This window comes from Mustela erminea, chromosome 5 (assembly GCF_009829155.1).
Source record: "Mustela erminea isolate mMusErm1 chromosome 5, mMusErm1.Pri, whole genome shotgun sequence".
Lineage (NCBI taxonomy): Eukaryota > Metazoa > Chordata > Mammalia > Carnivora > Mustelidae > Mustela > Mustela erminea.
Genome location: NC_045618.1, coordinates 115913667 through 115939186, shown reverse-complemented (window position 1 = coordinate 115939186; position 25520 = coordinate 115913667). Strand labels below are relative to the sequence as shown.

General features: G+C 42.6%; 1 protein-coding gene across 2 annotated transcripts in view; it reads right to left on the bottom strand.

Annotated features, from left to right (window-relative positions):
* Positions 1 to 5115: 5115 nt before the first annotated feature.
* The window catches only part of SLC39A9 (solute carrier family 39 member 9), a 63948-nt gene continuing 43543 nt past the window's right edge, over positions 5116 to 25520 (bottom strand). For both annotated transcript variants that reach the window (XM_032344597.1, XM_032344598.1), the window contains 5 exons: positions 22232 to 22429; positions 14144 to 14212; positions 12983 to 13068; positions 11521 to 11655; positions 5116 to 9085 (listed from right to left, as the gene is read on the bottom strand). In XM_032344597.1, the coding sequence (XP_032200488.1) occupies positions 8855 to 9085; positions 11521 to 11655; positions 12983 to 13068; positions 14144 to 14212; positions 22232 to 22429 (719 nt within the window). In that variant the 3' untranslated portion in view covers positions 5116 to 8854. The remainder of the gene's footprint in view (positions 9086 to 11520; positions 11656 to 12982; positions 13069 to 14143; positions 14213 to 22231; positions 22430 to 25520) is intronic.

Genomic DNA, 25520 nt, shown 5'->3' with positions numbered 1-25520 from the left:
CCAGCCCTCTTTGTCCCGACCCCAGTCTCAGGCAGGTGGGCCAGGCTGGTGCCAAGTGAAGGACCCAGGAGTGTGCCTATTTTGAGTTCCCTAGGCTGCCCTGGCACTGCTGTCAGGCTGCTAGCTAGATCCTGCCCAAGCATCCCTATGGGGCCAAGAAGCTGAAGAGGCGGAAGAGATCTGGGCTCCAGGCCAGGCCCTCCTGCAGCATCAGATCTCATGGAAACTTTTCCCCTCTGCCCACCCTAATTCCATCATTGGGGTTCCAGTCCTGGATTCCACAAGGTATGGCACTAATTCAGCAGGAACCCCACCACCATCCCTCGGGTTATCTCTGCTTGGTTCCTGTGGAACTCTGACCCTCCTCCCATTCTAGTACGGTCTGTCTGCCTCCTTTGGTGCTCTCTGTGTTTGCATCCCTTCCCGATGGTGAGATCCCTGAGGACAGAGTCTAGGGCCTGTAATAGATACTCAAGAAATACTTACTGAATCCATTAGTGTTACTTGGCCCCATTCAGGGCCTGCAATTTCTTATTTGTTTGCACATCAAATGGAGCATGACACCCCCCAACCTCCACCCCCCAGGGACTCAATAAAAAAAAAGGGGGGGGGTTCCTGGTGTGGTGGGGAATGTAGGAGAAAACAATCTGTGGAGATGGCAGACTTGTTGCCTGCTTTTAGTGTTAAGAGGGGTTTAAATCCAGCTCTGCCATCAGTTGTGTGAACTGAGGACAATCACCGGGCGTCTCTGGGCCTCAGGGTTCTCTCAGCCCCACTGGGTCGCATTCCTTCGTCCCAACCTGTTGTCTGGGCTCTCCCTCAACTCTTGCCCCCAAGCTGTCCCAGCCACGCCAGGTCTGATATTCTGAGAAGCCACCAAGCCTTCACAGCTCCTCAGTCCAGAGTGCTTTTCTTCTCATCTCCCCCAAATCCCGACTGCAAGATTCAGCTCAGATGACTCATCTTTTGTGAAGCCACACCCGCCTCCCCTTCTGAGGTTTAGAAGACCACCTACCTCTTTTTATTGAATTGTATATTCCACTTTGACTGCATTTTCCTTTTTAAAATTTATTTTTTTAATATTCTAAGTAAAAATTTATTGACTTTCTAAGAATCCTTACACATTGTACACTGCTTCGAATTTATCACAGGAATTAGTTCTCCAAAATGTTAGTCACAACTGGGTTGAAAGAGTGTTTGGGAAACGTGGCAACTTCTAAAAAATTTTTATTTTATTATTATTTTTCTAGTAACATATAATGTATTATTTGTTTCAGGGGTACAGGTCTATGAATCCTCAGTCTTATGCAAGTCACAGCGCTCACTACAGCACATACCCCCCTCCACCCCCACCCTAGCCCTCCTACCTCCCTCCCCTTCAGCAACCCTGTTTGTTTTCTGAGATTAAGAATCTCTTATGGCTTATCTCCCTCTTTGGCTTCATCTTCATTTTCCCCTCCTTTCCCCTATGATCCTCTGCCTTGTTTCTCATATTCCTTGTATCAGTGAGATCATATGATATTCTCTTCGACTGATTTATTTCTCTTAGCATAATACCCTCTAGTTCCATTCATGTCGATGCAAATGGCAGGATTTCATTTTTTGGTGGCTGCATAGTATTCCATGGTATTTATATACCACATCTTCTTTATCCATTCATCTGTTGATGGACATCTAGGCTCTTTCCATAGTTTGGCTCTTGTGGACATTGCTGCTGTAAACATTGGGGTGCAGGTGCCCCTTTGGATCACTACATTTGTATCTTTGGGTAAATACCCAGGAGTGTTGGTGTGTAGGGTAGCTCTGTTTCTGACTTTTTGAGGAACGTCCATACTGTTTTCCAGAGTGGCTGCACCAGCTTGCATTCCCATGACTGCATTTTCTAAGGCCAAGCATGGGTCTCAGGCTCCTTTGCCTGCACAGGGCTTGGCAGCCCACCAAGGGAACCCAAGAGGGAGGGGGAGTGGGGTAAGGGCACCACATGCATGTTCAAAGCCAGGAGACCAAGTGAAGGGGCTCAGGAAATCAAAGGAGAGTATGTGCCAGCACAGACCAATGGCCCTGGGTCCCGGCAGTCCCACATTTGAGATGGCCTGAGCTGGCAGATTCTTGCATTACATGAAATAGTTCTGTTCTCATCAGCTGGGCCAACCTCTGGCCAGGCTTCTGCCCTCTCTCCACCTGGAGACAGCTCACACCCAAGGTTGCCAATGTCGAAGTGTTTTTGGGAGGGGCCCAAGGACTTACTGCTTTCACGCCTGCCAGTGGCTTTGGGGCACTAACATGGTCCCCGTGGCATCCAAGGCCATCGCTGTGGGGAGCACACTGCTTAGGAACCCTGAAGGTATCCAGTGCTCCCCCTTGTGGGTGATGTGTGGATTAAAAGGTATACATTCCTTTGGCTTCTAAGAGCAAGTACATTTCACTGGGGGAGAGGGATGTGTTCAGTCTGGCCAACAGGCTCAAAGCCATTTCTTGTTACAATCCCACACACTCTCCCAGGACCTCTGAGGAAGAGCCAAGGGGCTGGTTTTTCATCTGGAACAAAATTAACAATTCATTGGATCAGGTGCCAAGGGCTCCACCTGTACTTGATTAAAGACCTTGGGCTTCATATATCAAAGACCTCGCAGGTTAATGTATCAAAAAGGGGCCCCGCCAACTGTCAGCATCGTGCAACCCTTGGAATGCTTTCTCCAGGTCCAGTAGCAGACGTTCTTTTCTGGTTTCTCCAAATACCAAGCAGGGCGAGGTCATGGGCAGAAGAGAATGGGGGCGCGGGGGAGGATCTGCTCTTGTGCCTGCGCCTCCTGCCCCCATCTCCACCTTCACACAGGGCCTGGACAGCTGGAAGAGGCGGAGGGTGGAGACTCCAGTCAGACAGTGACCACAGAGGGCCATGTTCCACGACATGTGCCTTTGGGTAAATCGGAGTGCGGGGTGGCAGAGGACTTTCGGAGAGGGAGAACCAAAGGATGGAAGGAAGACTGAGCTTCCACCTGGCCCTCTGTACAAACTGTAACTAACACAGATGTTCGCCAGCGGGATGGAGGGGTGTCTCTGGGCCCCAGCCAGGAAGTGGGGGAGACAAGTAGGGATGAGGAAGGAAAAAAGTCACCAAGCTCCACCCTGAGGGGCCAGAAGAGTCTGTGGAGCACAGGGGTCTCTGGACTACCATGTCCATGAATGATCCAAGTGATGACAGAACTCCTGAGGTCAGCTGGGACTACACCTGGGATGGCTGCCAGCAAGGAGGGAATCACAGAGACCCTGGCTAGGCCCAGTTATCTGTGCAGTTTTACATCTGGAAGCACAGACGTCACCTAGGGAATGGACACGTCACACATCACCTGTTGGTACCTCCCCTGTCCTTGAGCCAGTTCATGGCACCTTCTATGCAGAGTCCGTGTTCTCTCTCCTGTGCCATCAGGCCTTTGCCATGGAGGTCCTCCTGCCCCGAGAACCGTTCTGACTGCTCTACCGGCGATTCACGCAGGCCTCCTCTCCCTCTCAATGTCGTTCCTGAAGCCTCGCTGTGGGTCCCTTGCTCCCATGTGTTCCCCGAGCCCCCTGTGCCTGCCTCCCGGTCCTACTGGCAACTGTGTCTTCTTGTTGAATCCTTCTCAGAATCACAAGGTCTTTATGGACTGGAAATGACCCCTACTCCCTTTTGAACACTCAGCACTTTCAAGTGCCCGGTCTGTTGGAAGGGCTCTGTGTTGTTAGTGCTGCCGAATGAAGAGGTAAATGGAGAAGAGGTAGGGCTCAGCTTATATTCCATTCCACCTTCTGGATAAAAGAGCATCTGTGTTCTCGTATACTTGACAGCCCTTGAAGTATCTGATGGTGGTTACCAAATTCTGTCCCCCAAGAACATTCCAGATGAAGGCAAACACTCAGTTCCTTCCACATCTCTTCAAATGCTCTGGCTTCTCATCCTGTCTCCACTAGGCTCCCTCCTCTGATGGCTCTCGTATTTGTTAGGCTCCCTCCATAAAGAAGGCAGTCGGAATGGGACAGGTCTTCCCTCACATTCCTACCCAACTTTAGAAAACTGGGCAATGGGGAACATTGCAACAGAAATGAGGAGCGGAGCCCAAAATGGGAACCAGATGTTCAGGTCCCTCAGTCAGTCACACAGCACCTTACCAACTTTAGCTGGTTGTGGGTTACGAACCCAAACCTAGTTAATTTCCCACCTGTACACTCAGCGCTGTGTGCAGACTCGTACCTCAGTGTGAGCGGGGGCAGAACCAGATGCAGGGCTGGTTCTGCCGCTGGCTAGAGCCCTGCTACAGATTAGTGCCACTCGGCCTCAGCTTAGAAAGTGCCTCCTCAGGGAACATCAATTCATTCAACTACACCTATTTATCCAGAACCTAGCTTCCTGGAGCTTATATTTTAGTAGGGAAGGACAAAGTAAGGATATAGATTAGAAAGCAAATTAAAAGGTGACCAGTGCTACTAAAAAAGAAATAACAGGACAAACTAAGGAGCACTGGGGCAAGGTGGGACATATTAGTTTTAAATCAGGTGGTCACAGGGTCCTAACTGAAGGAGACTTTAGATCAAGGCTAGAAGGAGGTGAGGGAGCTGGGGAAGGGCATTTTAGACACAGGGATTGGACACAAGGTACCTTATTTCTGACACTGTAAAAAACTACACTGTAGGATGCTGCCCTGACTTCTAGGCATTAGAAACAAATTTACAAACTGAACTTCTATTAGAATCTCTATTTCTAGGGTCAGGTGTTCACAGCCTCTATATATTCCTACAGCAACTCTGTCCTTGGACTGAACTCACTGTGATGGAGGGTCTGTTGCCTGCTTCTCTTTTCTGAGTATACTACCTCCCTAAATATTTCTTAAAAATGCTGGCAAAGCAAAGTAAAAGTCTTAGTATCGTTTGGGACACATGGTATATTGTTTCCTTCATCTCTCTTCCTCCTTTATATCCCTCCTTCCCTAAAGGATCTGCATATAGTGGTTGCATCTTTCCCCTGTCCTTGAAAGCTTTTCATTACCTTTTCTGATGTTCAAATGGGGGTCAAGTCTAGTCGTCGAACAGAGAAGCAAACTGCCAAGAGATTAAGTAATGAGCCACTCACATAAGGTATCCACTAATAAAAATTTAATATCATAAAACAAATCAGAAAACAGCAAAAAAAAAATTTTTTTTAACCATTCACAATTAACGTGGAAAGAGACAAAATTATAAGGCAGCCATCCATGGAATGATTCATGTTTACAAAGGATCCAGAAAAGGGGACATTTAAAAATCGCTGTTCAGGCTACTGAACCAGGGGAACTGCAGTTTTATCCCATGAGATTTCCAACTTGATAGAAGATGCTATCAGAAAATAAATCAAAGCCAATTTTCTTCCGTTAAGCTGAGCACATCTAGAGAGTTCCCAATGGTTGTCTAGTCCTTTCCTATAAGTCACAAATTTCCTTCAAGTCTCCTGGGGTGAATCTAGATGTCTCAGGTACAGGGCAGGGGGTGGGCTCCATCACTGGTTTTAATGTCATAGCATCTTCAACAGTGCTCCTGGGATCGTTCTGTGTTGAGTAGAACTTTTCTAATGGAAGGATGGTTCTCTTATAGATCACCTTCCATTGCAGCAGTCTGGGAGAATCTGGTCACTATTCTCATATCTTAAGAAGCCCAGAGGACCTGTAGGCAAGAACATTTTCTGGTTGGTAGACAGCTCCCCTATTTAGTACCTAGCTACCATGGGTTTGAGGGGTGTAACACTCCAATGCTGGTGTGTCTTCCTAGTTCTAATCCTTGAAAAAGAGAAAAACCAGGCAGTGACACTTAGAAGTGGGCTGGTAAAAGACACAATTTCATCGTCTCCTCTCTACAAAGAGCTGACCCCTCAAAATGACCACCTCTGTCCTTTCTCTAATGATTCAAAATACAGGAAACCAGACTGACTCAACTGTTTTGAATAGGGAGATAAAAAGGGGATGGGGGAAGAGAGAACACATAGCCTCTGTAGATGGAAAACTGTTTCCAATTCTCTACGCTCCAGTGCAGAGCCTTTGCCTAAAGAAATCTGGCAGCAGTGTGCACAGGAAAGCAGCCAGCCCTGGAAGGGCGCTGCTTCGGGAAGTAGGGACTGATATGCTATCCGCTGGAAAACAAGGGAGGGGAATGGACCAGTAGCATTTTCCAACTTCATTTGCCATTTAAGAGTGCATTCGGAATCTGAAGAAATCTGCCCCTACCGAGGAAATGGAGACAAACTGCAATGAAGACTAAGTCTGGTTACGAGGAAGGAGGGCCATGCCCGTCATTATCAGCTGCATCTCTTTGGTAGCCAGTAATTCCATCTGTAATCACGGCAGCAACCTAAGACTGCCAATGTTTCCAAATGTGTGAGCGCATTAAGGCATCTACATCGAAGGAGGCAGTAAACACGAGAGGAAAACAGAACTGAAATGCGCCAGTAAGTGACCACCACTGCGGCCCCTTCTGGGACACTGCCCAGCATGAGCAAGTTCGTACCCCTGTGAAGAAGGCCTCTGCCACGCTGCTCGGTCCCCTGCTGCCTGGAGGTGCCTTTGAGCCCTCTGAGGTTAGTATGGCCATTTCTGCCTGCTGACCAGGAGAGAAATGAGTAGCTCTGGGGGCAGCAGCTTTAAAATCTGGGAAAGCCCACAGCTCCCGAGGGCTGACAGGCCTTAAAAGGTATGCTTGTTAACGTGAGGTCCACAGGGGAAGGCAAATTTGGAGGTTTGAGGGTTCAATCCTTGCCAGAGTTCAAGCTCCCCCTGCCCACCCCCCCCAGCAATATATTTTAGCCAAACTTTTAATGATGGCAAGGCACTGCTCAAAGAGGCTTTGGCCGGCAGAATGAATTTCTCATCATTGCACGCAACAGGATGATAGAAAGTGCTGCTACCCAAATCAAACCAGACACTAAGATGTACTATTTATTTAACAAAGTAAATTTGCAGGGAGAATCAAGGCAACCATGACATCTCAGAGGACCAGACGAAGCCCCATGATTCCTCTAAGTCAAGAGTTGTTATCAGGAAAGTAACTCAGACTTTCCAGACTGTACCTTCTGTTGGTTTTGATATCATATGCAATGGTTGCCAGCCACTATACAAAACCATATCCTATGAATGCTACTTTGGTCTACGGCCAGCAGAGGGCTCACAAGCTCTATTTCCATAGCTGCGGACCCAGTGACAAATCTAGGAAGGAAATAAAGAAATTATAGGCATGCTGGCATGTACGTCATATAAAATATCTTACGAACTCCTAAACCCACTGCCCTGAAGAAAACAGCCTTGGTTCCCTCTTTATATAATGTGTTTTGAAATGGTAGAGAAAATCAAAATAAATTAATAACATAGTATTATACACTTAGTTGATAACACAAAGTTTACAGGGATTTTGGCAAATATGGAAAAACCATCCCAGTTGGTTAAACACTTTTACTATCTCAACTGTTTAAATGACCAGAATATTAGTGATTGTGTCATCTCATATATGTAGAAGTGATATTTTAAGGGCTTAACGAAGTTGCATTTGACACAAAGGTAACTTCATTGAAGGGAATGAAGAACAGAAACAATGTTATCTTCATCAACACAGTTCAAGAAGTGGTTGTCCTGATGAGAATTCAATTCACACAGATAACTAACGTTGCCACCCTCAGTAAGCAGCAAATTATAGACAGGGAGGAGGGGCGTGTAAGAGGAGTCCAGAGAAAAGCATGGAGAAGATAAAGAGACAACAGACATGATTTCAATAAGCTTTAAATCAAGAGGCAAACATTTCCCACTTGTCATACGTCTTGACTTTCTTCACTGCTACAGGTGCTTATGTGATGTTGACCTAGCGCTCCCCAAGGGACACCAAGTATTTTGCCATAGGGACTGCTAGTGTGCTAAGATAAATATATAAAAAGAAAAAAAGAGACAACATAGGTCTTGGTAATCTTACTTTTGAAAAGATTATGATAAAGATGTCAGTTACTATCCAAATTCACTTAAAATTAACATCCTTTCATTTCAAAAGACACTTTGGGACCTGGCTGTTCTGGAAGAAAGGCCTGAGTGGGCCTGAACCTACCAGAACTTGGCTCCTCTGCATGGGAGGCAGGAATTCTGCAAAGGAGACCTTGAGAGGAAATTCTTGTTGCCTCCTTCAGTGCTAGCTCAGCTCTGTGGCTCCAGGACGGGGCAGCAGTCTCTCTTCGAAGAGGCAGGTGCAAAAGGAGGCAAGTCTCTCCAGACATCCTCTTTTCAATGGACAGCTCTTGAGTAAAAAGTCAGCTTTTCATGTGCCTTGCTGTCATTTTCCTGACTCTTGCCCCAAATAAACTACAATTCTCTTTAGCATCTAAGACAGTGGGCATTATAACCTTTACTAAGGTATGTGGCAGAGATGCTAAAGCACCGGTCTCACACAGCGACAACCATGTTCAAAATCAATGGACAAAGTAAGTGGCAGAGCCTCTAAATGAAGAAAGAGATTTAGCTTAATTATGGAACACTGTACTTTCATAATTACTGTTTCATTGTGAGTATGAAGTTGTCCACTTTTCCTTAAAATGAAATTCCATCTTCCCTGAGAATAGGGTTAAGAGAAACATCAAAACTCAAAATGCCAAGGGCCCTTTAAAAAAACAACACAACGGAATGTCTGTGTCCAGTCGCAGCGTGTTGTTTCTACTCTAAAAGCTTTCCATTGCTCCAGGTTTTAATCTCACCTCCCTCTGGACTCTAGGAATTTGGGCGGAGATGGGCAAGGTGAGACAAGAGACCGAGGGAGTGAGCAGCTGTCCCGTGCTGGCTGTCCTCCCAGGACGGCAAACAGCCGAGGCGGAATCCGACGTTTAATGCTGGTGCCCTACTGACAGGAGGAGCGGGATGAGGCAACCCAGGACCAGGGCGGCCACCTCCAGGCGGCTGAGGCCCCTCCCGCCAGTGGGGTCGGATTTGTGGCTGTGCCCCATTCCTCCCACCTCAGGGAGGACATGTACTGTGGCAACATAAAGAAATGTCCCAGCAGAGAAAAGCATGGCCACTCCAGTGGCATTGACCTCTGAAAGGGCTTCTTTACTGCTCTGTGAATTAAGAGAGAGAGAGAAAGAAGAAAAATTAAAACCAGTAAAATTCAGGGTCAGGAGAAAGTCCTGATTAAAAAAAAAACACCACTCAGTATCACAACTGGTGCGATATGGGACACTGGGGAAAACTTGATATGAGAGCAATTTTGTTATTGATGAGAAACTTCCAAATTTAAGACTATTGATGACGTATACAACTGCTTTTTATAAGTTTTATAAACTGCTGTTTATTGCCACAAACACAACTGCATTTTCAAACAAATTTCAAGTCTGGTTGAACAGGTCTAGCGTGTATTATTCTTACAATGGAACCAACGGCATTATTAATGCAGGTGTTCAATTTCACACATTCATTCATTTATTCTACTAACATTTAACGAACATCCCTATACACCAGGCTCTAGGATGGTGCTTGAGATATAGTGGTAATCCAGATGCAGTACCTGCCCTCACAGAGGCTGGAAACAGCTTACAAGCTAATCCTGACACAATGTATTTCAATTTTTTCTATTACAAAAGTGGACCTATGGACTATGACAGTTAATTAAATTTTTTTTTTAAGATTTTAAAAATTTATTTATTTGACAGACGGAGATCACAAGCAGGCAGAGAGGCAGACAGAGAGAGAGGAGGAAGCAGGCTCCCTGCTGAGCAGAGAGCCCGATGCGGGGCTCGATCCCAGGACTCTGAGATCATGACCCGAGCCGAAGGCAGTGGCTTAACCCACTGAGCCACCCAGGCGCCCCAGTTAATTAAATTTTTAAGAAGAGAATACACCATATTGTAACATGTAACCCCATGCCTCCAGAATTATACCTTCCTGTCAGAAGTTCTATGATAAACAGGGTAATACTTAAAAAGGAACTATACACTGCTTGTTGAATGAAAGGAGAAAAGCATCGGGGTGCCTGGGTGGCTCAGTGGGTTAAAGTCTCTGCCTTCAGCTCAGGTCATGATCCCAGGGTCCTGGGATAGAGCCCCGCATTGGGCTCCCTGCTCAGCAGGGAGCCTACCTCCTCCTCTCTCTCTGCCTGCCTCTCTGCCTACTTGTGATCTCTGTCAAATAAATAAATAAAAATCTTAAAAAAAAAAAAAAAAAGAAGAAGAAGAAAATCATCTTCAAATAATCAGAGGGGTTTTTACAACACCTCATTTGTTAGCAATCCAAATCAATGAACCTGATGAACGGGAACTTAATCGTGTTTTAACGACCTCATTTCTCATATATTTTTTTTTAATACAAGTTTTACTTTATCAACTACGAATGGAATGACAGTCAGAACCAATGACCATCAGAGAGAGTACGGGGGAAAGCAATTCCTATGAACTAGCCCTGAGTCAGCTTGGTTCTAAAATTTTCCTCCTATGGCGGATCAGTTGACACTGAAGTACCACAGGGAGGGCTGTTAAGACCTGCAGCCCCACACGTGGGTGGCTCAGTCATTAAGCGTCTGTCTTCAACTTGGGTCATGATCCCACCCAGGATCGAGCCCCGAATAGGGCTCCCTGCTCGGCAGGAGGCCTGGTTCTCCCTCTCCTGCTCCCCCTGCTTGTGTTCCCTCTCTCACTGTCTCTCTCTGCCAAATAAATAAATAGAATCTTAAAAAAAAAAAAAAAAGACTACAGCCCCAGGGGACAGAATTGGAAGGCAGGGAAAGGTCCACCTTGAACAACAGGGAAGAATGCTGGCTCAGAACTGACAAAGAACACGTTACTTGAGGTCTGATGTTATGTTCAGTGTAATGATAAAGAACTGGGTATTTAGTATTTGATGACTGAGAATATAGACATCTCTGCTCATCCCCTATTCTCCTCAAAACTGCTGTTTGCTTGTTCCTCACTCTTCATGCACCTGCTTAAACATTAAATTTGTACTGTTGTGACTTATTATATACCTGTCAAACAAAATTAGTGTGTTTGGTTAGGCTTCAGGTAAGCTATTTTAAAGATCATATATCTGGGGACGCCTGGGTGGCTCAGTCAGTTAAGTGTCTGCCTTTAGCTCAGATCATGATCCCAGGGTCCTGGGATTGAGTCTCACACTGGGCTCCTTGCTCAGCAATGAGTCTGCTTCTCCCTCTGCCTGCTGATCCCCCGCTTGTGTTCTCTCTCTGACAAATAAATAAAGTCTTTCAAAAATAAAAAATAAATAAAGATAAAAAAAAAAATAAGGATCATATATCTGTGCAAATGTTTCCAGAACTGATGGGGAAGAAATTTTCAAAATACATGAATAGGAAAAATGCTCTAAATTTATGAAGAGAATGCCATGGAATGAAGATGTTTACTTTGTACTGGCTTTTATCTTAATTTCATCTTTAGTTTGAATGGGTAACTTAATTGCATAATTCAACATAGAAGACCACAGGTTCTGGTAAATCACAAAAGAATTAGACACTTGTCTAGATAAGCGAGGAATGAGTCAGACTTACCTTACTTAGTCCTAAGTATGTCACCATGGACATAACTGGTGCTGCCAGTGCAAAGACAAGTAAGTGTTTTCTGATTCGATTCCGTTCTAGGCCAGCATGCATTAAGAAGGAAACCAGCCCAAAAGCAGCTGGTGCCTAGAAAAGAAAAAGCATTCCTAATTACTCTTAAAGTATGGATCACTTCTATATTACAAAGCATGTGTCATTTTAGTGAATTCTCACCAAAAAAACAAAAATAAAAAAACAACCAGGCATGGTAGCAAGACTGAGTTCTGCCTTTTAGGAATTAATGTTCTAAGCTAAGAAAATATCCTGCGTCTGTGTGTGTGTGTGTATGTGTGTGTTTCAGCAAGAAAAGAGTATAAGAAAACAAAAACATTTATGAAGAAAAATTACTTTAAAATATAAAAATCTGGGGATGCCTGGGTGGCTCAGCGGGTTAAGCCTCGGCCTTTGGCTCAGGACATGATCTCAGGGTCCTGGGATCGAGCCCTGCATCGGCTCTCTGCTCGATGCTCCTCCCCCCCGCTTCTGCCTGCCTCTCTGCCTACTTGTGATCCCTCTCTCTCTCTCTCTGTCAAATATATAAATAGATAAAATCTTAAAAAAAATAAAATGTAGAGATCTATAGAGAATTTAAGAGTTTGTGTACATGACAGAAACGCCGGCTGTGTTCACACAAAAGCCTGTACATGCTTGTACCGCTCCAGTTATAACTGCCAAAAAACTGGAAACAACCCAAGTGTCCATCAGCAGGTGACTAGATGAACAACTGTGGTACATCCGCACCAGGGACTACTGCTGGGTGATAAAGGATCAGCGAATGATACTCAGATATCACGGACAGACCCCAGAGACGCTGGAGCCGCATCAGTAAGGTTACAGAGAGTAATAGAAACAGCGTGATACTGTAACAAGGAAAGACAGAACAGGATGGAAAGCACAGGACAGAACCTCTTAGTGTATGAAAAGGTTGATATTATGAGTGAAAGAAGCCAGTCTCAAAAGAGTATGTACTATATGATTCCAATCATATGACATTCTCAAAAAGAGCCGCGGGGAGGCCGCTGAGTGGTTTCCATAGGTTGGGGGTGGTGGGAGGAGGTTTTGGGGTAATGTAGCTGTTCTATGTCCTGATTGTGGTTACACAGATCCATATAAGTGTTAAAATTGGTAGACTAACTGATTTACCATTGATAATTTAACAAAATAAAATTAAAATCTGTAAAAAAAAAAAAAAAGTTTGTGTACATGACCATAAAAAAAGTCCCTTCAAGTGAGAGTTTAAGAAAAGAGTAACTAAAAACCCTAGCTATGAACAGAGCCTGTCAATTATCTCAAATGAATGGCAATTATGAAAACAACTAAAAAAACTTTCCGTTCCAAAAAAATACCAATGACCAAGAGAAATTTTAATTATGAATATATTCAATATCAAATCTTCCACTAAAATTCCGCTTACCTTATGTAGCATTATTGCCACAAACACAATTAATTGGACGCTAGTCTGTGAAGTAGAGGCTGCTGCTCCTAAGGCCACTCCATCCGCTAAATTTGGAAAAAAATAAAATGTAAAACAGTATAAAAACAACAACAGTATAGTAGTATCATGTGTGGGCTTTAGAGTCAGGTAGAGCTGTGTGACTCTGGGAAGGTTCCTTAACTTTTCTGAACCTTAGCCTTCTCATCTCTAAAATGGGCTCAAGGAAGTATGTATTCTTGGGATTTCCATGAGGGTTAAACGAGATAACATACGTAAACAGCATAGTACCTGGCCCCAAGTATGCAATATGTCAGCTGTTAAAACAGAAATTGCAGAGATTGCAAAGTAAGCATCTCTGCATCTTGTAGATGAAAAAACCAAAAAACAAAATACTCCAACTCCACATAGGTGACTTATGCTCAAGAAGTAAATATTGGCTGAATGGGTGAACTTCTGTCAGATAAGCATGTTACACTAGAAAGGTCCAGGTGACAGTGTGTCCTCTTCCACACGCCTTGTCGGTCACAGATACCTACTGCTGGGACTGGTCTTCAGTTATGACTCTAAGGCATGCCCAGTCAGCAATCCCGCACCATCTGCACTCTACAGCCCACCCCTGCCTCAACAGGCACTTCGGGTTTATACTGAGAAACAGGGCTCCTCAGTACCAAAATGTCAAGGCTCTTTTCCAGATGAGGCTCTAGGGCACAAGTCAGCACATTTTTTCTTAAAGGGCCAGAGACAAAATATTTCAGGCTTTGCAAGCCATCTGCTCCCTTGCAGTCACTACCCATTCTGCCATCACTGTGCAAAGGCAGTCACAGATAATATGTAAACAAGTGGGCATCACTGTGTTCCAAAAAACTTTATTTATAGGCACTAGAATTTGAATTGTAATTCTCTTGTGCCACAAAATATTTTCCTCCATTAAAAAAATATAAAAACTGTTCTTGGCTTGCAAATCCCCGACCACTGAGTCCGCCTGGCCCAGTGCTTGTGTGGGAGGACTTCATGAAGTAACCCTCCCCCCAAAGGCCAGCCCAAGGGCAGTTCATGTGGATGGTCCCTGCGATGTACACACTAAGCCTCCCAGGCCAGGACATAAGAGAAAGGGTCTCACCACCACCCAACCCTACCTACCTGCAGCATGGACAACCAGACCCAGGGTGGTGGTGATTTTGGAATTGCTGGGCCTTGCTGTTTCTGGATCTGAAGTACAAATAAACAAGTCAGCCACGAAGCAATGTGAAACAGAAAGTGTCAGAACAAATGACCTGGAGGTAGAATTCTTTGAAAGCTCTTCAAGTTTTGATTGTATTTTCCCTATGACTGTCTTTTCTCTTTGGCTTCAAACACTTGGAAGCTTCCCCTGTCCTGAAAGAGGCGGGGCAGGAACGGACACTTCATTAGTCCCAGCCTTCCCTGAACAGACAATATGGGACCCCCAACTGCCTCAACTGCCTCACACCTCTTAACCCTCCAGCTCTCCCTGGAAAGTGTTCGGTGGCCTCTTGGTGTGTCTCCACAGACCTATCTCATCATTGCCTACCTACCCCTCTCCCCCAGCCGCCTGCAACTTTATCTTCATTCCAGTACCAAAATGTCTGTCATGTTTGCCCTTCTCTATTTTATTGCCACTGTCCTAACCTGAATCTGCAGCCACGTCAATGAGCAACAGGTTCCCAGCTGGCCTCCCCCTGTTCTTGTTTCTCCCTCATCTAACTCATCTTCCACATCCTTGTTGGATTCAACTCTGAATCACCCCACTCTTCTGAAATGCCAGTTATCTGCTGCTTTTCAGATTCAGTACACACTGGGTGCCTAATCTCTTTATTAGCTGGTATCATCGGATTCCTCACTACTCAGTCCAGTTACACCAGTTTCTTTAACACCTTCTAACAAAACCTTCTCATTGTCCTTCCCCCCAAATCTCTCTTCCTTAATTCTGGGTATGAACTTAAACTTCTCAGCTCATCAATCTGAAACCTAGCCACTGTTCAAAGTCTAATTCTAGGACCACTTCCCTCAAGAAAGAATCAAAGATTATTTCCAGGTCAAAAGGTTCCCCTTGCCTAGAAACCAAGAGCTCTATGTGCACAGACTCTACATGCTACTTCAGATCTGTTCCTAGATCACACCTGAGATATATACAGCTGTTTTCACTCAAATAGGTCTTATATCCCCAGACTGACTGTAGACTACACAGAAGTGAGTTTTCCACTTCTTTCCATTTCTTTTTTACATCTTATAGAATGTAGCACAGCACTGGAAACCCAACAGCTGCTTAAAAAATCCTTATTGGAGAGAGGAAAAATATTTCTCTGTGTCACATTAATGTTTCTGCTATAGCAGGAAATACACAAGCGAGTAAATAATGTCCGAACAACATAAAATTTAAAAATGGGGACATCAAAAAGCCAGATGAAATGACAGATGGACATTACCCAAATAAATTCCAAAGGATTTAATCTTCTGGAAAAAACCAGAACACAGAAGGAATGGTTTATAGTGGAAAAAAACATATGTAAGTGAAGTAACATGTTATCTTTTCAGTAAAAATAAAATTACCTTCTGGTTAAACACTACAAGGAAGGGACAGTAAGGTTCCTAATTGGTTGGAGACACCAAATATTTCAATGTAGCCCCAAACTGTGAAGAGTATCATATTACACTGTATGCTAAGCTTGTTTTGACTTTCCTTTATACAGTCTTGAGGTCTGGTTATAAATAGCATCTTAATAAATATTAGAGGATTTAAAATTAAAACACATCTTTTTACAAATCTATAGGAAAAGATTATACTGCAGCATAAATTTAATAAATGAATTTTTACTAATATTTAACAATATATAAAACCCTGTAGATAATAGGTAAAACCAAGTTGTTGGATACATGAAAGCAAGCAAAAACAGTGACTTAAGAGATGAAACAGGAGGAAGAATAAAGGAACACAAGCTATTTTTAATTCTTTGTATAGGATTATAGGGCACCAGTGGGCCTTTAAATGCATTTAAAATTGAAACTGATGAGAATCACGAAAATGTCATAAATGCCACTGGGAGCAACTATGCAATCCAGTTGGAATCAAACACCATCCCACCAGAGGGTGCTTCTCATTTGCTATTTAAAAAGCACGCAAATAAAATCATTTATCGCTAAATCAATTTCCCAATACATGTAAGACTGTTGAAAAAGAAAAAGTGTATGGAAAAATACTGAAAAGAAATAATATGTGCAAGGAGATTAACAAAACAAAAAGTACCCTTGGACTAAAAAGGCTAATTAAGTTCAATGAATTTGGGAAAAAAAAAACAAAAACAAATAAAACCATTTATTTGGAAATAATTTCAAATCTTTCAAGTAATCTTTCAAATAAAAGTTTGAAATAATCTCTCAAATCTTCAGAAAAGTTTCAAGAATGTTCAAAAAACATTCATTACTCATTTCTCAGAATGACCTACTATCTAACATTTTGCCCCATTTGCTTCATTATTTGTGCTCATGTTCTTTCTGTATCCAAACGACACACACACACACACACACACACACACACACACACACACACACACTTTTTTCAAAGTAAGTTGCATACATGAAAACTCTTTACCCCCAGATATTTCAAAGTATATTTCCTAAGAGAAAGGATATTATCTTACATAATCACAATGATCAACTTCAGTAAATTTAATATTGATACTTTTTTTCTCATTTCTCTTGGATATTTTAATTTTGTTAACTGTCCAGGAATGTCTTTCAGAGCATTTTTCCTTCCCAGGAAGGATCCAGTCTGGGGTCATATATGCACTTAGTTGTATCTCTTTAGTCTCCTTTAATCTGGAGCATTTTCTTTGCCTTCGATTTTGCAACACTGGTATCTCTGAAGAATACATGTCCCTTTCTGAGCCCTTCTTGTTTTTTAATAGAATGATCCCTTCCAGGGCGCGTGGGTGGCTCAGGTCATGATCCCAGGATCCTAGGATGGAGTCCCACGTCGGGCTCCCTCCTCAGTAAGGAGCCTGCTTCTCCCTCTCCTGCACCCCGTTTGTGCTCTTTCTCTGTCAAATACATAAAATCTTAAAAAATAAAAAAAAAAAGGGGGGCACCTGGGTGGCTCAGTGGGTTAAGCTGCTGCCTTCGACTCAGGTCATGATCTCAGGGTCCTGGGATCGAGTCCCGCGTCGGGCTCTCTGCTCAGCAGGGAGCCTGCTTCCTCCTCTCTCTGCCTGCCTCTCTGCCTACTTGTGACCTCTCTCTGTCAAATAAATAAATAAAATCTTTAAAAAAAAAAAAAAAAGAAAAAAGAAAAGAAAAGAATGATCCTTTCCTTTTGGGTTTGTCTGATGCGGCCTGAGATTATGCATCCTCAGATGGAATACCACACAGGTGCTGCTTCTCAGGATGTCTATAGGCACAGAATCTATGTCTATCTGCTGCTTGCTAGTACAGTGTATTTTGGATTATATCCTGGAAATTGTGAATGTCATTTTGTGGATACTCCAGATTCAATTATATGCCTCCAAAGAGTGTCCACTTTGTGTTTTGCCTGAAGTCACTTGGTTTGGCTTAAACTGCCAAGTCTGTCTTTCGGGCAGCTGCCCAAATCCCAGGTCAGTTCTTTCCTCTTTAGCTGAGTCTGCCTGCAAAAGAATGGTTCGAGGCTCAGCCAGATGTCGGTTGAGTTTATACATGAAATCTGGGGCTGTGTTTCTCTGTATTTCTCCTTTCTAAGATTCTCCCCTCCATTTCCAGTAGCTGTAGCTACCTGACCTCTAGTTCCTTAGGCCAGAGAGACCGAGTTTTCTATCAGTTTTAGCTACTCTAACTGGGAGCTGACTGCTTAAAAGCAGTAAAAACAGAAATTTACCCTATTCTAAGGGTTGACGCCCCTTCAGAATTTTCCTGCTTTAGGCCACTCCCTAGTGTCTTTTCATAGAGGTCTTTAAAAATTTTCCCAGTTATGTGTGGGGAGGCTGGTCTGATAGGCACTTATTTGTTCACATTGCAAACAGACACCTAAGACTTTAACCTTGATCATCTGGTCAAGTATACTACCAGATTTCTTTATTTCATTATTCCTTTTTCCCTTGCAACTAATAAAAAAATAAAAATTTACTCCCTAGGTTTAACATTTGTTGACTCTGGCATGTGCCAATTTTTACCACGAAGCTTGCAAAAAGGATTTTCTCCTGCCAGCACTCTTTCTATACTTACAAGTTGGCATTTAGCAACCCACTGGAAGCAAGTGCTCTCCCTCCTCCTCTTCTCTCTTACATGAATGTGCTCAGTGCTTCCCATTTTCTCAATGGTTTTTGTTTCATTACTGCTCGTAATTATTTTTGGTGCTCAAACTGTCTTAGATCTGGCCAGCAGGAACCCCTTCAAGCTGGTTCTAAACTCTGTGACAAGCTTCCATTTTTTCCCTTCCTTCCTACTTTTTTTTTGAGCACTAGATGTTCCAAGCTCATTTTGTACTTACCCTGCCCCTCTCCTGGAATCAGCCATTTCTTTGAAGAGCACTGGTATGCTCATTGCTACTGGGGTTTCTTTACTTCTAGGCCCTCTCTGCAGACAGAGCTAGGACATACATACATGTATACATAAACACACACGTATATATGTACACATATACACACATATACACACATACATTTTAGAAATCATGAGTCCAATAGCTCCAATTCCAGTCCATCCCTATAGGGGTTCTTTCTTGCCTTCCCCCATTCCATATTTGCACGTCCCCTCTTCCACAGTAAGAACTCTGCTTCCACCAACAGCAGCACACTTACTCAAGTGAGAGTAACACTTGTTTAATCCTAGAATACACCTAAAACAGCTTCAGAATTGTTTTTACCTGTACTTTCACAAAAAGCAAAGCCTACTAAAAAGAGTTCAGTAATTTTTTTATGCTTCTCGTCCAACTCCATTCAAAACTAAAAATATATAGTCAAATACTATATTCATATGTCATCTGAGTTTTTTCTTAAATCCTCTTGTGTGATTGTGTTATTCATTTGAATTACAGTTCACCTGCTTCAGTTAGCTTCCCCTAACCTTGTTGATTTCATTTTATTTTTTGAATATGGGAAATTGCAGCATGTTTCCAAAAATCATCCAGTCATTTGACTGGACATCAAAGAGGCATGCCCAGGGAAGTGCCATGCCCTCCTGAAACTCTTCTACTCCATCCTACCCACCTCTTACAGGTAACTCTGTTGTCTAGCTGAGCTTTCGGTATCCTTTCTGTAAAAATAAGCAGATGTATGTGTTTTAGTCCCCCTCTTTCTTACACAAAATGTAGTATATGATAGATACTAATTTACATTTTGGCTCCCTCCCCCCTTAAAAATATCTCCTAGAAATCTATCCCTATCAATTCACAAAGAACTGATTCTTCATCCTTTTTCAGGGCGACCTGTAAAACTCCATTCTATGCACACATCACACTTCATTCAACCAATGTCCGTGACTGGACATTTAAGTGGTTTTACAATGATAAGTAATGCTGTACGGAATCACCTCATGCATGTGTATTTTCCTATTGGAGCTGCATTATCAGAATAAATTCTCAGAAGTGGCATTTTTGGCGTTGAAGGATAGATACAAACATAGTCTTGTTTGATATGGCCAAATTCCCCTCTGCAGCGGCCGTTCAATTCTGTACTCTCATAACAATAGGTGAAGGTATGTTTCACTGTAGCTTTGATAACAGAATATATTCTCAAGCTTTTGAATTTTTGCCTTACAGGTTCGAAGTGGCATTTTGGCAGAGTTTTGATGTACATTCTTTTTTTTTTTTTTAAGATTTTATTTGTTTATTTGAGAGAGAGAGGCGGTGAGAGAGAGCATGAGCGAGGAGAAGGTGAGAGGGAGAAGCAGACTCCCCATGGAGCTGGGAGCCTGATGCGGGACTCGATCCCGAGACTCCAGGATCATGACCCGAGCTGAAGGCAGTCGTCCAACTAACTGAGCCACCCAGGCGTCCCTTGATGTACATTCTTAAGTGAAATTGCACATCTTTTCATATGTTTAAGGACCACCGTAATTACCTTTTTATGAAGATGTTCATGTCTTTTGCCTGCTTTTTCAGATTTTTTTTTTTGTAGACCATGCATTCTTAACCTAGGGTCCACACAGAAGAACACAGGTGCAATGCAGGGGGTGCCTGAGACCCTGACTCAGAAAAAAAGTGCATTTTAATTTTTACTAACCTCTAAGTGAAACTCACCACTTCCTTGGATTATGGGTACAGACCATAAACTGCAAATACTGGCACCACCTATACTTCACTGCCAGGAGTACTCTGATAACTTCATGTTATTTTACAGCCGTGGATATCTTCCTATCATTGCTTCCACTCATCACTACTTTAAAGGCATATAAAGTGCCACCACACTGCACGATGACAGTCTCTGTGTTTGCAGATGCTCACATGACGAAGCTGGGCACCTCTCAGGCAACTCTGCACGCAGTCATTCAGCTACTAAACAGCAGGAGTCAGGGGATCTCTCACTGGACCGACACCTCTATGCTGCTCTCCAGCAGTGCCTGTCCGCAAAGTTCTGTCAGTGTATTTGAAAAGAGATTATCTATAAACCCCTCTATAAACTCTAGGGGAGTTTGATGCAACTCTTCCACATTTATTCTATCATGGTGGCATTAATGTTGTATCAAGGATTAGAATCTTTATTTTTAAAATAATATAAGCCATATTAAAGATGCTGACCCAGCCAAAGATGGAGTCATTGATCTTTTTAAAAATTTTTTTAATTTAAATTCAATTTAGTTAACATATAGTTTATTATTAGTTGCAGGGGTAGAACTTAGTGATTCATCAGTTGTATAAAACACCCAGTGCTCATAACATCACATGCCTTCCTTAATGCCCACCACTAATTACCCCATGCCCCCACCCACTGCCCCTCTAGCAAACCTCACTTTGTTTCCTATAAAGAGTTTTTTATGGTTTGCCTCCCTCTCTGTTTTTGTCTTATTTTTCCTTCCCTTCCCCTATGTTCACCTGTCTTGTTTCCTAATGAATTCGTTGATCTTAATACAAAAAAGTTACGATATCTGGGGGTGCCTTGCTGGTTCAGTTGGTGGAACATGTGATTTCTTGGGGTCATGGGTTTGAGCCCCATGATGGGTGTAGAGTTTACTTTATTTATTTATTTAAGATCTTTATTTATTTATTTGACAGAAAGAGACACAGCAAGAGAGGGAACACAAGCAGGGGGAGTGGGAGAGGGAGAAGCAGGCTTCCCGCCAACCAGGAGCCCGATGAAGGGCTCAATCCCAGGACCTTGGGATCATGACCTGAGCCGAAGGTAGACCCTTAACAACAGAGCCACTCAGGTACCCCTAGAGTTTACTTTAAAAATAAATAAATAAGTAATTAATTAAAAAAAAATTTTTTCTAAAGCTACTATGCCTGGAGTTAAATTTTAAGTCTTGGAGAATAGTAGTTGTAGTTGAGGAAGTGTATCTTTCCTTGGAAAGCAAGGTATGAATGTGTTTAAGTGTACTTGTAAGAAAATACCTTCCTGAAGCAAGAAATTTCTATACCAGTAACCATCAAAACAAAAAAACAGATCAACTGGATGCTCAACTTGACACTCTGTTGCCTTGTTGAATCCCCTCTCACAATTTTGTTTTTAGCCAAGCTAAGCAATAAAAGCTATCTGTCATGCTGCTGTCCTAAAAAAATAAAATTTAACTCCACCTTGCATATGATTTAAATATATTACTTGATTAATTAATGCATCAATAAAGAAGACATACATTACTGTATCATAAATTTGTTTTTAATGTTTTGGAACTATATTTCAACATGATCGGGTTTTCTCTGTAATCCAATACATATGGTTTACATGTTTAAAAACATGATTCCAATAAAAGGTCCACAGGCTTCAGAATGCCTAAGGGCTCCACGGCACAAAAAAGGTTAAGAATTTCTGCACCCCCCCCCAAATAAAAGAATTTCTGCCCTAGACTCAACAAAATGAGACAGCTTTGAGATAAGCATGGTAATAACCCAATGAGCACTCTCTTGTGCCACATGTCACAACTCACCAACTCCCCCAACTGAATAAAATGTTCATTAGTACCCAAGAAAGACAAGAGTTTTTGGCACTAAAGAAGGCCATTGATACATATTGAATTATTCAATCATCTGTGACTTTCTAAACTGTAAATTTACTGTACTGCCCAGAAAGCCTTGGGACCACTTACCGTCAGTAGAATGCACATGGGAGCTGCCAATCTGGTCTACCAGCAACATGAAAACGAAGCCCAGCACAAGGGAAACGCCAATGTAGGCATGCAGCTGTGTGTGGTCATGGTTGTGCTCATGTTCATGGGCAACTGGTATTTCTGCTGCTTTGTCTGACGCAATCACATTCTGTGTTTCACTCACTTGGTGGTGTTTACCTAGAACAGAATGAACCATGAAGAGAAAAACTTTTCCTCCTCAGAACATTTTTTTTTTTAATATTTTATTTATTTATTTGACAGAGAGAGAGAGTGATCATAAGTAGGCAGAGAGGCAGGCAGAGAGAGAGGGGGAAGCAGGCTCCCCACTAAGCAGAGAGCCCGATGTGGGGCTTGATCCTAGGACCCTGAGATCATGACCCGAGCTGAAGGCAGAGGCCCAACCCACTGAGCCACCCAGGTGCCCCTCCCTCCTCGGAACATTTTTATAGATGCTCCCATTCTTCTGTATTTCAAGCTCTACTTACTTCACTGCAAAGACATCTACTTCCTATATTACAAACCAGCCAATCATAAACTTTTTGACACGCAGATTTTTTTTTTCTTTTCAAGATTTTACTTATTTATTTGACACAGAAAGAGAGACAGCACATGCAGGGGGAGCAACAGGCAGAGGGAGAAGGACAGGGGATGGGAAGCAGGTTCCCACTGGGCAGGGAGCCCAATGTGGGGCTCAATCCCAGGACCCTGGGACATGACCTGAGCTGAAGAAAGATGCTTCAACTGGGCCACCCAGGTATCTGGCATGTAGATGTTTTAACTGCCTATTACTCTCAAAACCTGGAAGTGGAAGCAAATCACCCAACAAGAAAGCAGTCATATTCCCAAGTGATATCATCCTCAGATCCTTCTTTTTGGCTAAGAAATTTGTGCCAGTATCATCAAGAAACTACAGTAAGTTTTGTTCTGATGAAGACAGGCAAATGAAGAGCAGTAGTAATGAAAATAGTTTCAACCAAATTCATCTAGTTTTAGACCTCAATTGATTTAGAAATTGCAAATAAAGAGCAAACTGAGTATAAAACTTCTAGCTTTAAAAAATATCAGGAGGCGGGCCATCTGGGTGGCTCAGTTAAGTGTCTGCCTTCAGCTTTGGTCATGATCTCTAGGTCCTGGAATCAATCCTGAGTTTGGCTCCCAGCTCAGCGGGGAATCCTGCTTCTCCCTCTCCCTCTGTGTCTCTCCCCTGCTCATGCTCTCTCTCTCAAATAAATAAATAAAATCTTAAAAACATATACCAGTAGGCAATCACTAACTAGAAACCAAAAGGGCAGAGCAGTTTAAGAGACACAGCTTTCCATCTAAATTCAGTTCTAGAAATATAATTGCTGGGATACTCTGAATTATAGGAAGTGACACTTGGCCAAATAACACTTCTGGTTTATTATACTCACATATGACACTCAAAGCATAAATACCTCAATGCCAGAATCCTGATCTTCGCTGTATTTAATGAAGAGAGGCTAACATAATGGGTATTTCTCATTTACAATCAAATTAAGCATTTTTACCTTTGATCAAAGAAATTACACAAGCTTGTAATATTTTAGACCCTCCCTTAATCCTTTAAAAGATATTTTTGAGGGACACAAAGCACATGCCATGTGAAATTAAAAAACAAACAAACAAAAAAACAACTATATATTCTCCTAATTCCTGATTTTGTTTTCATAGCCATTTTTTAATCTTTTTAAAAATGTGATAAAATATACATAAAATTTACTTACCATTTTAACCATTTTTAAGTGTAGAGTTCTATAGCATTAAGTACATTCGCACTGCTCTGCAACCATCACTATCATCTAGCTCTAGAACTTCTTCATCAGCCCAATGGAATTTTTTAATCTGGTCAGTTTTGTTTGTTTGTTTTTCCTAACTGTGATTTTATCTACTTGTTTTTTTTGTTGTTTTTTTTTTTGTTTTTAAAGATTTTATTTATTTATTTGACAGACAGAGATCACAAGTAGGCAGAGAGGCAGGCAGAGAGAGAGAGAGAGAGAGAGGGAAGCAGGCTTCCTGCGGAGCAGGGAGCCCGATGCGGGGCTCGATCCCAGGACCCTGAGATCATGACCCGAGCCGAAGGCAGCAGCCCAAACCACTGAGCCACCCAGGTGCCCCTTATCTACTTGTTTTTAAATTGAATGCCCAAATCTCTCTTTTTTATTTTTAAAATTTTATTTATTTATTTTTAAAGATTTTATTTATTTGACAGAGAGAGAAAGGTACAAGCAGGAAGAGTGGGGAGAGGGAGAAGCAGGCTCTCCACTGAGCAGGGAGCTAGATACAGGGCTCAACCCCAGGACCCCGGGATCATGACCTGAGCTGAAGGCAGACACTTAACTGACTAAGCCACCCCAACACCCCTAAATCTATTATTTTTGGGGGCGCCTGGGTGGCTCAGTGGGTTAAGCCGCTGCCTTCGGCTCAGGTCATGATCTCAGGGTCCTGGGATCGAGTCCCACATCCGGCTCTTTGCTTGGCAGGGAGCCTGCTCCCTCTCTCTCTCTGCCTGCCTCTCTGCCTGCTTGTGATCTCTGTCTGTCAAATAAATAAATAAAATCTTAAAAAAAAAAATCTATTATTTTTGTAAAAAATCAACTTTATTGAGGTATAATTTACATACAATAAGACACAATGCGCTTTCACAATGAAAAAATTCTGGTAACTACCACCAAGACACCAAAGATTTTAAAATCCCAGAAAAGTTCTCTTCTGCTCCTCTGACATCAATGTATCGCTCCTGGTCCCAAGCAAGGACTGATGTGCTTCCTGTCCCCAGAAACACTTTTTTTCCCCCTGTTCTAGGATTTTATATAATTGGAATCATACAATGCATAACTTTTATGTAAGGATTCTTTTGCTTATAGCAATGTTCTGGGATTTATCTATGCTTTGCATGTATCAGTTTGTTTTTTCCTCTTTTTTTGCTGAATAATGTTCCACTGCATGGACATATCACAATGTGTTTACCCATTCACCCACTGATGGACTTTGGGGTTATTTCCAGTTATGGTCTATTTTAAATAAAGCTTCTATGAGCATTCAGGTACAAGTCTTTCTGCAGAAGGGTTAGCTATAAAAAACTGTCTTCCACAGTGATTGTACAATCTTACACACCTAAGAGCAGTGTGTGACAGTACTAGTTGCTCTATACCATTGTCAACATTTGATAGTATGAGGCTTTAAAATTTTAACCACTTAACAAACTCAATCACATTATCTGCAGTTTTACTTCTTTCCAATCTTTATG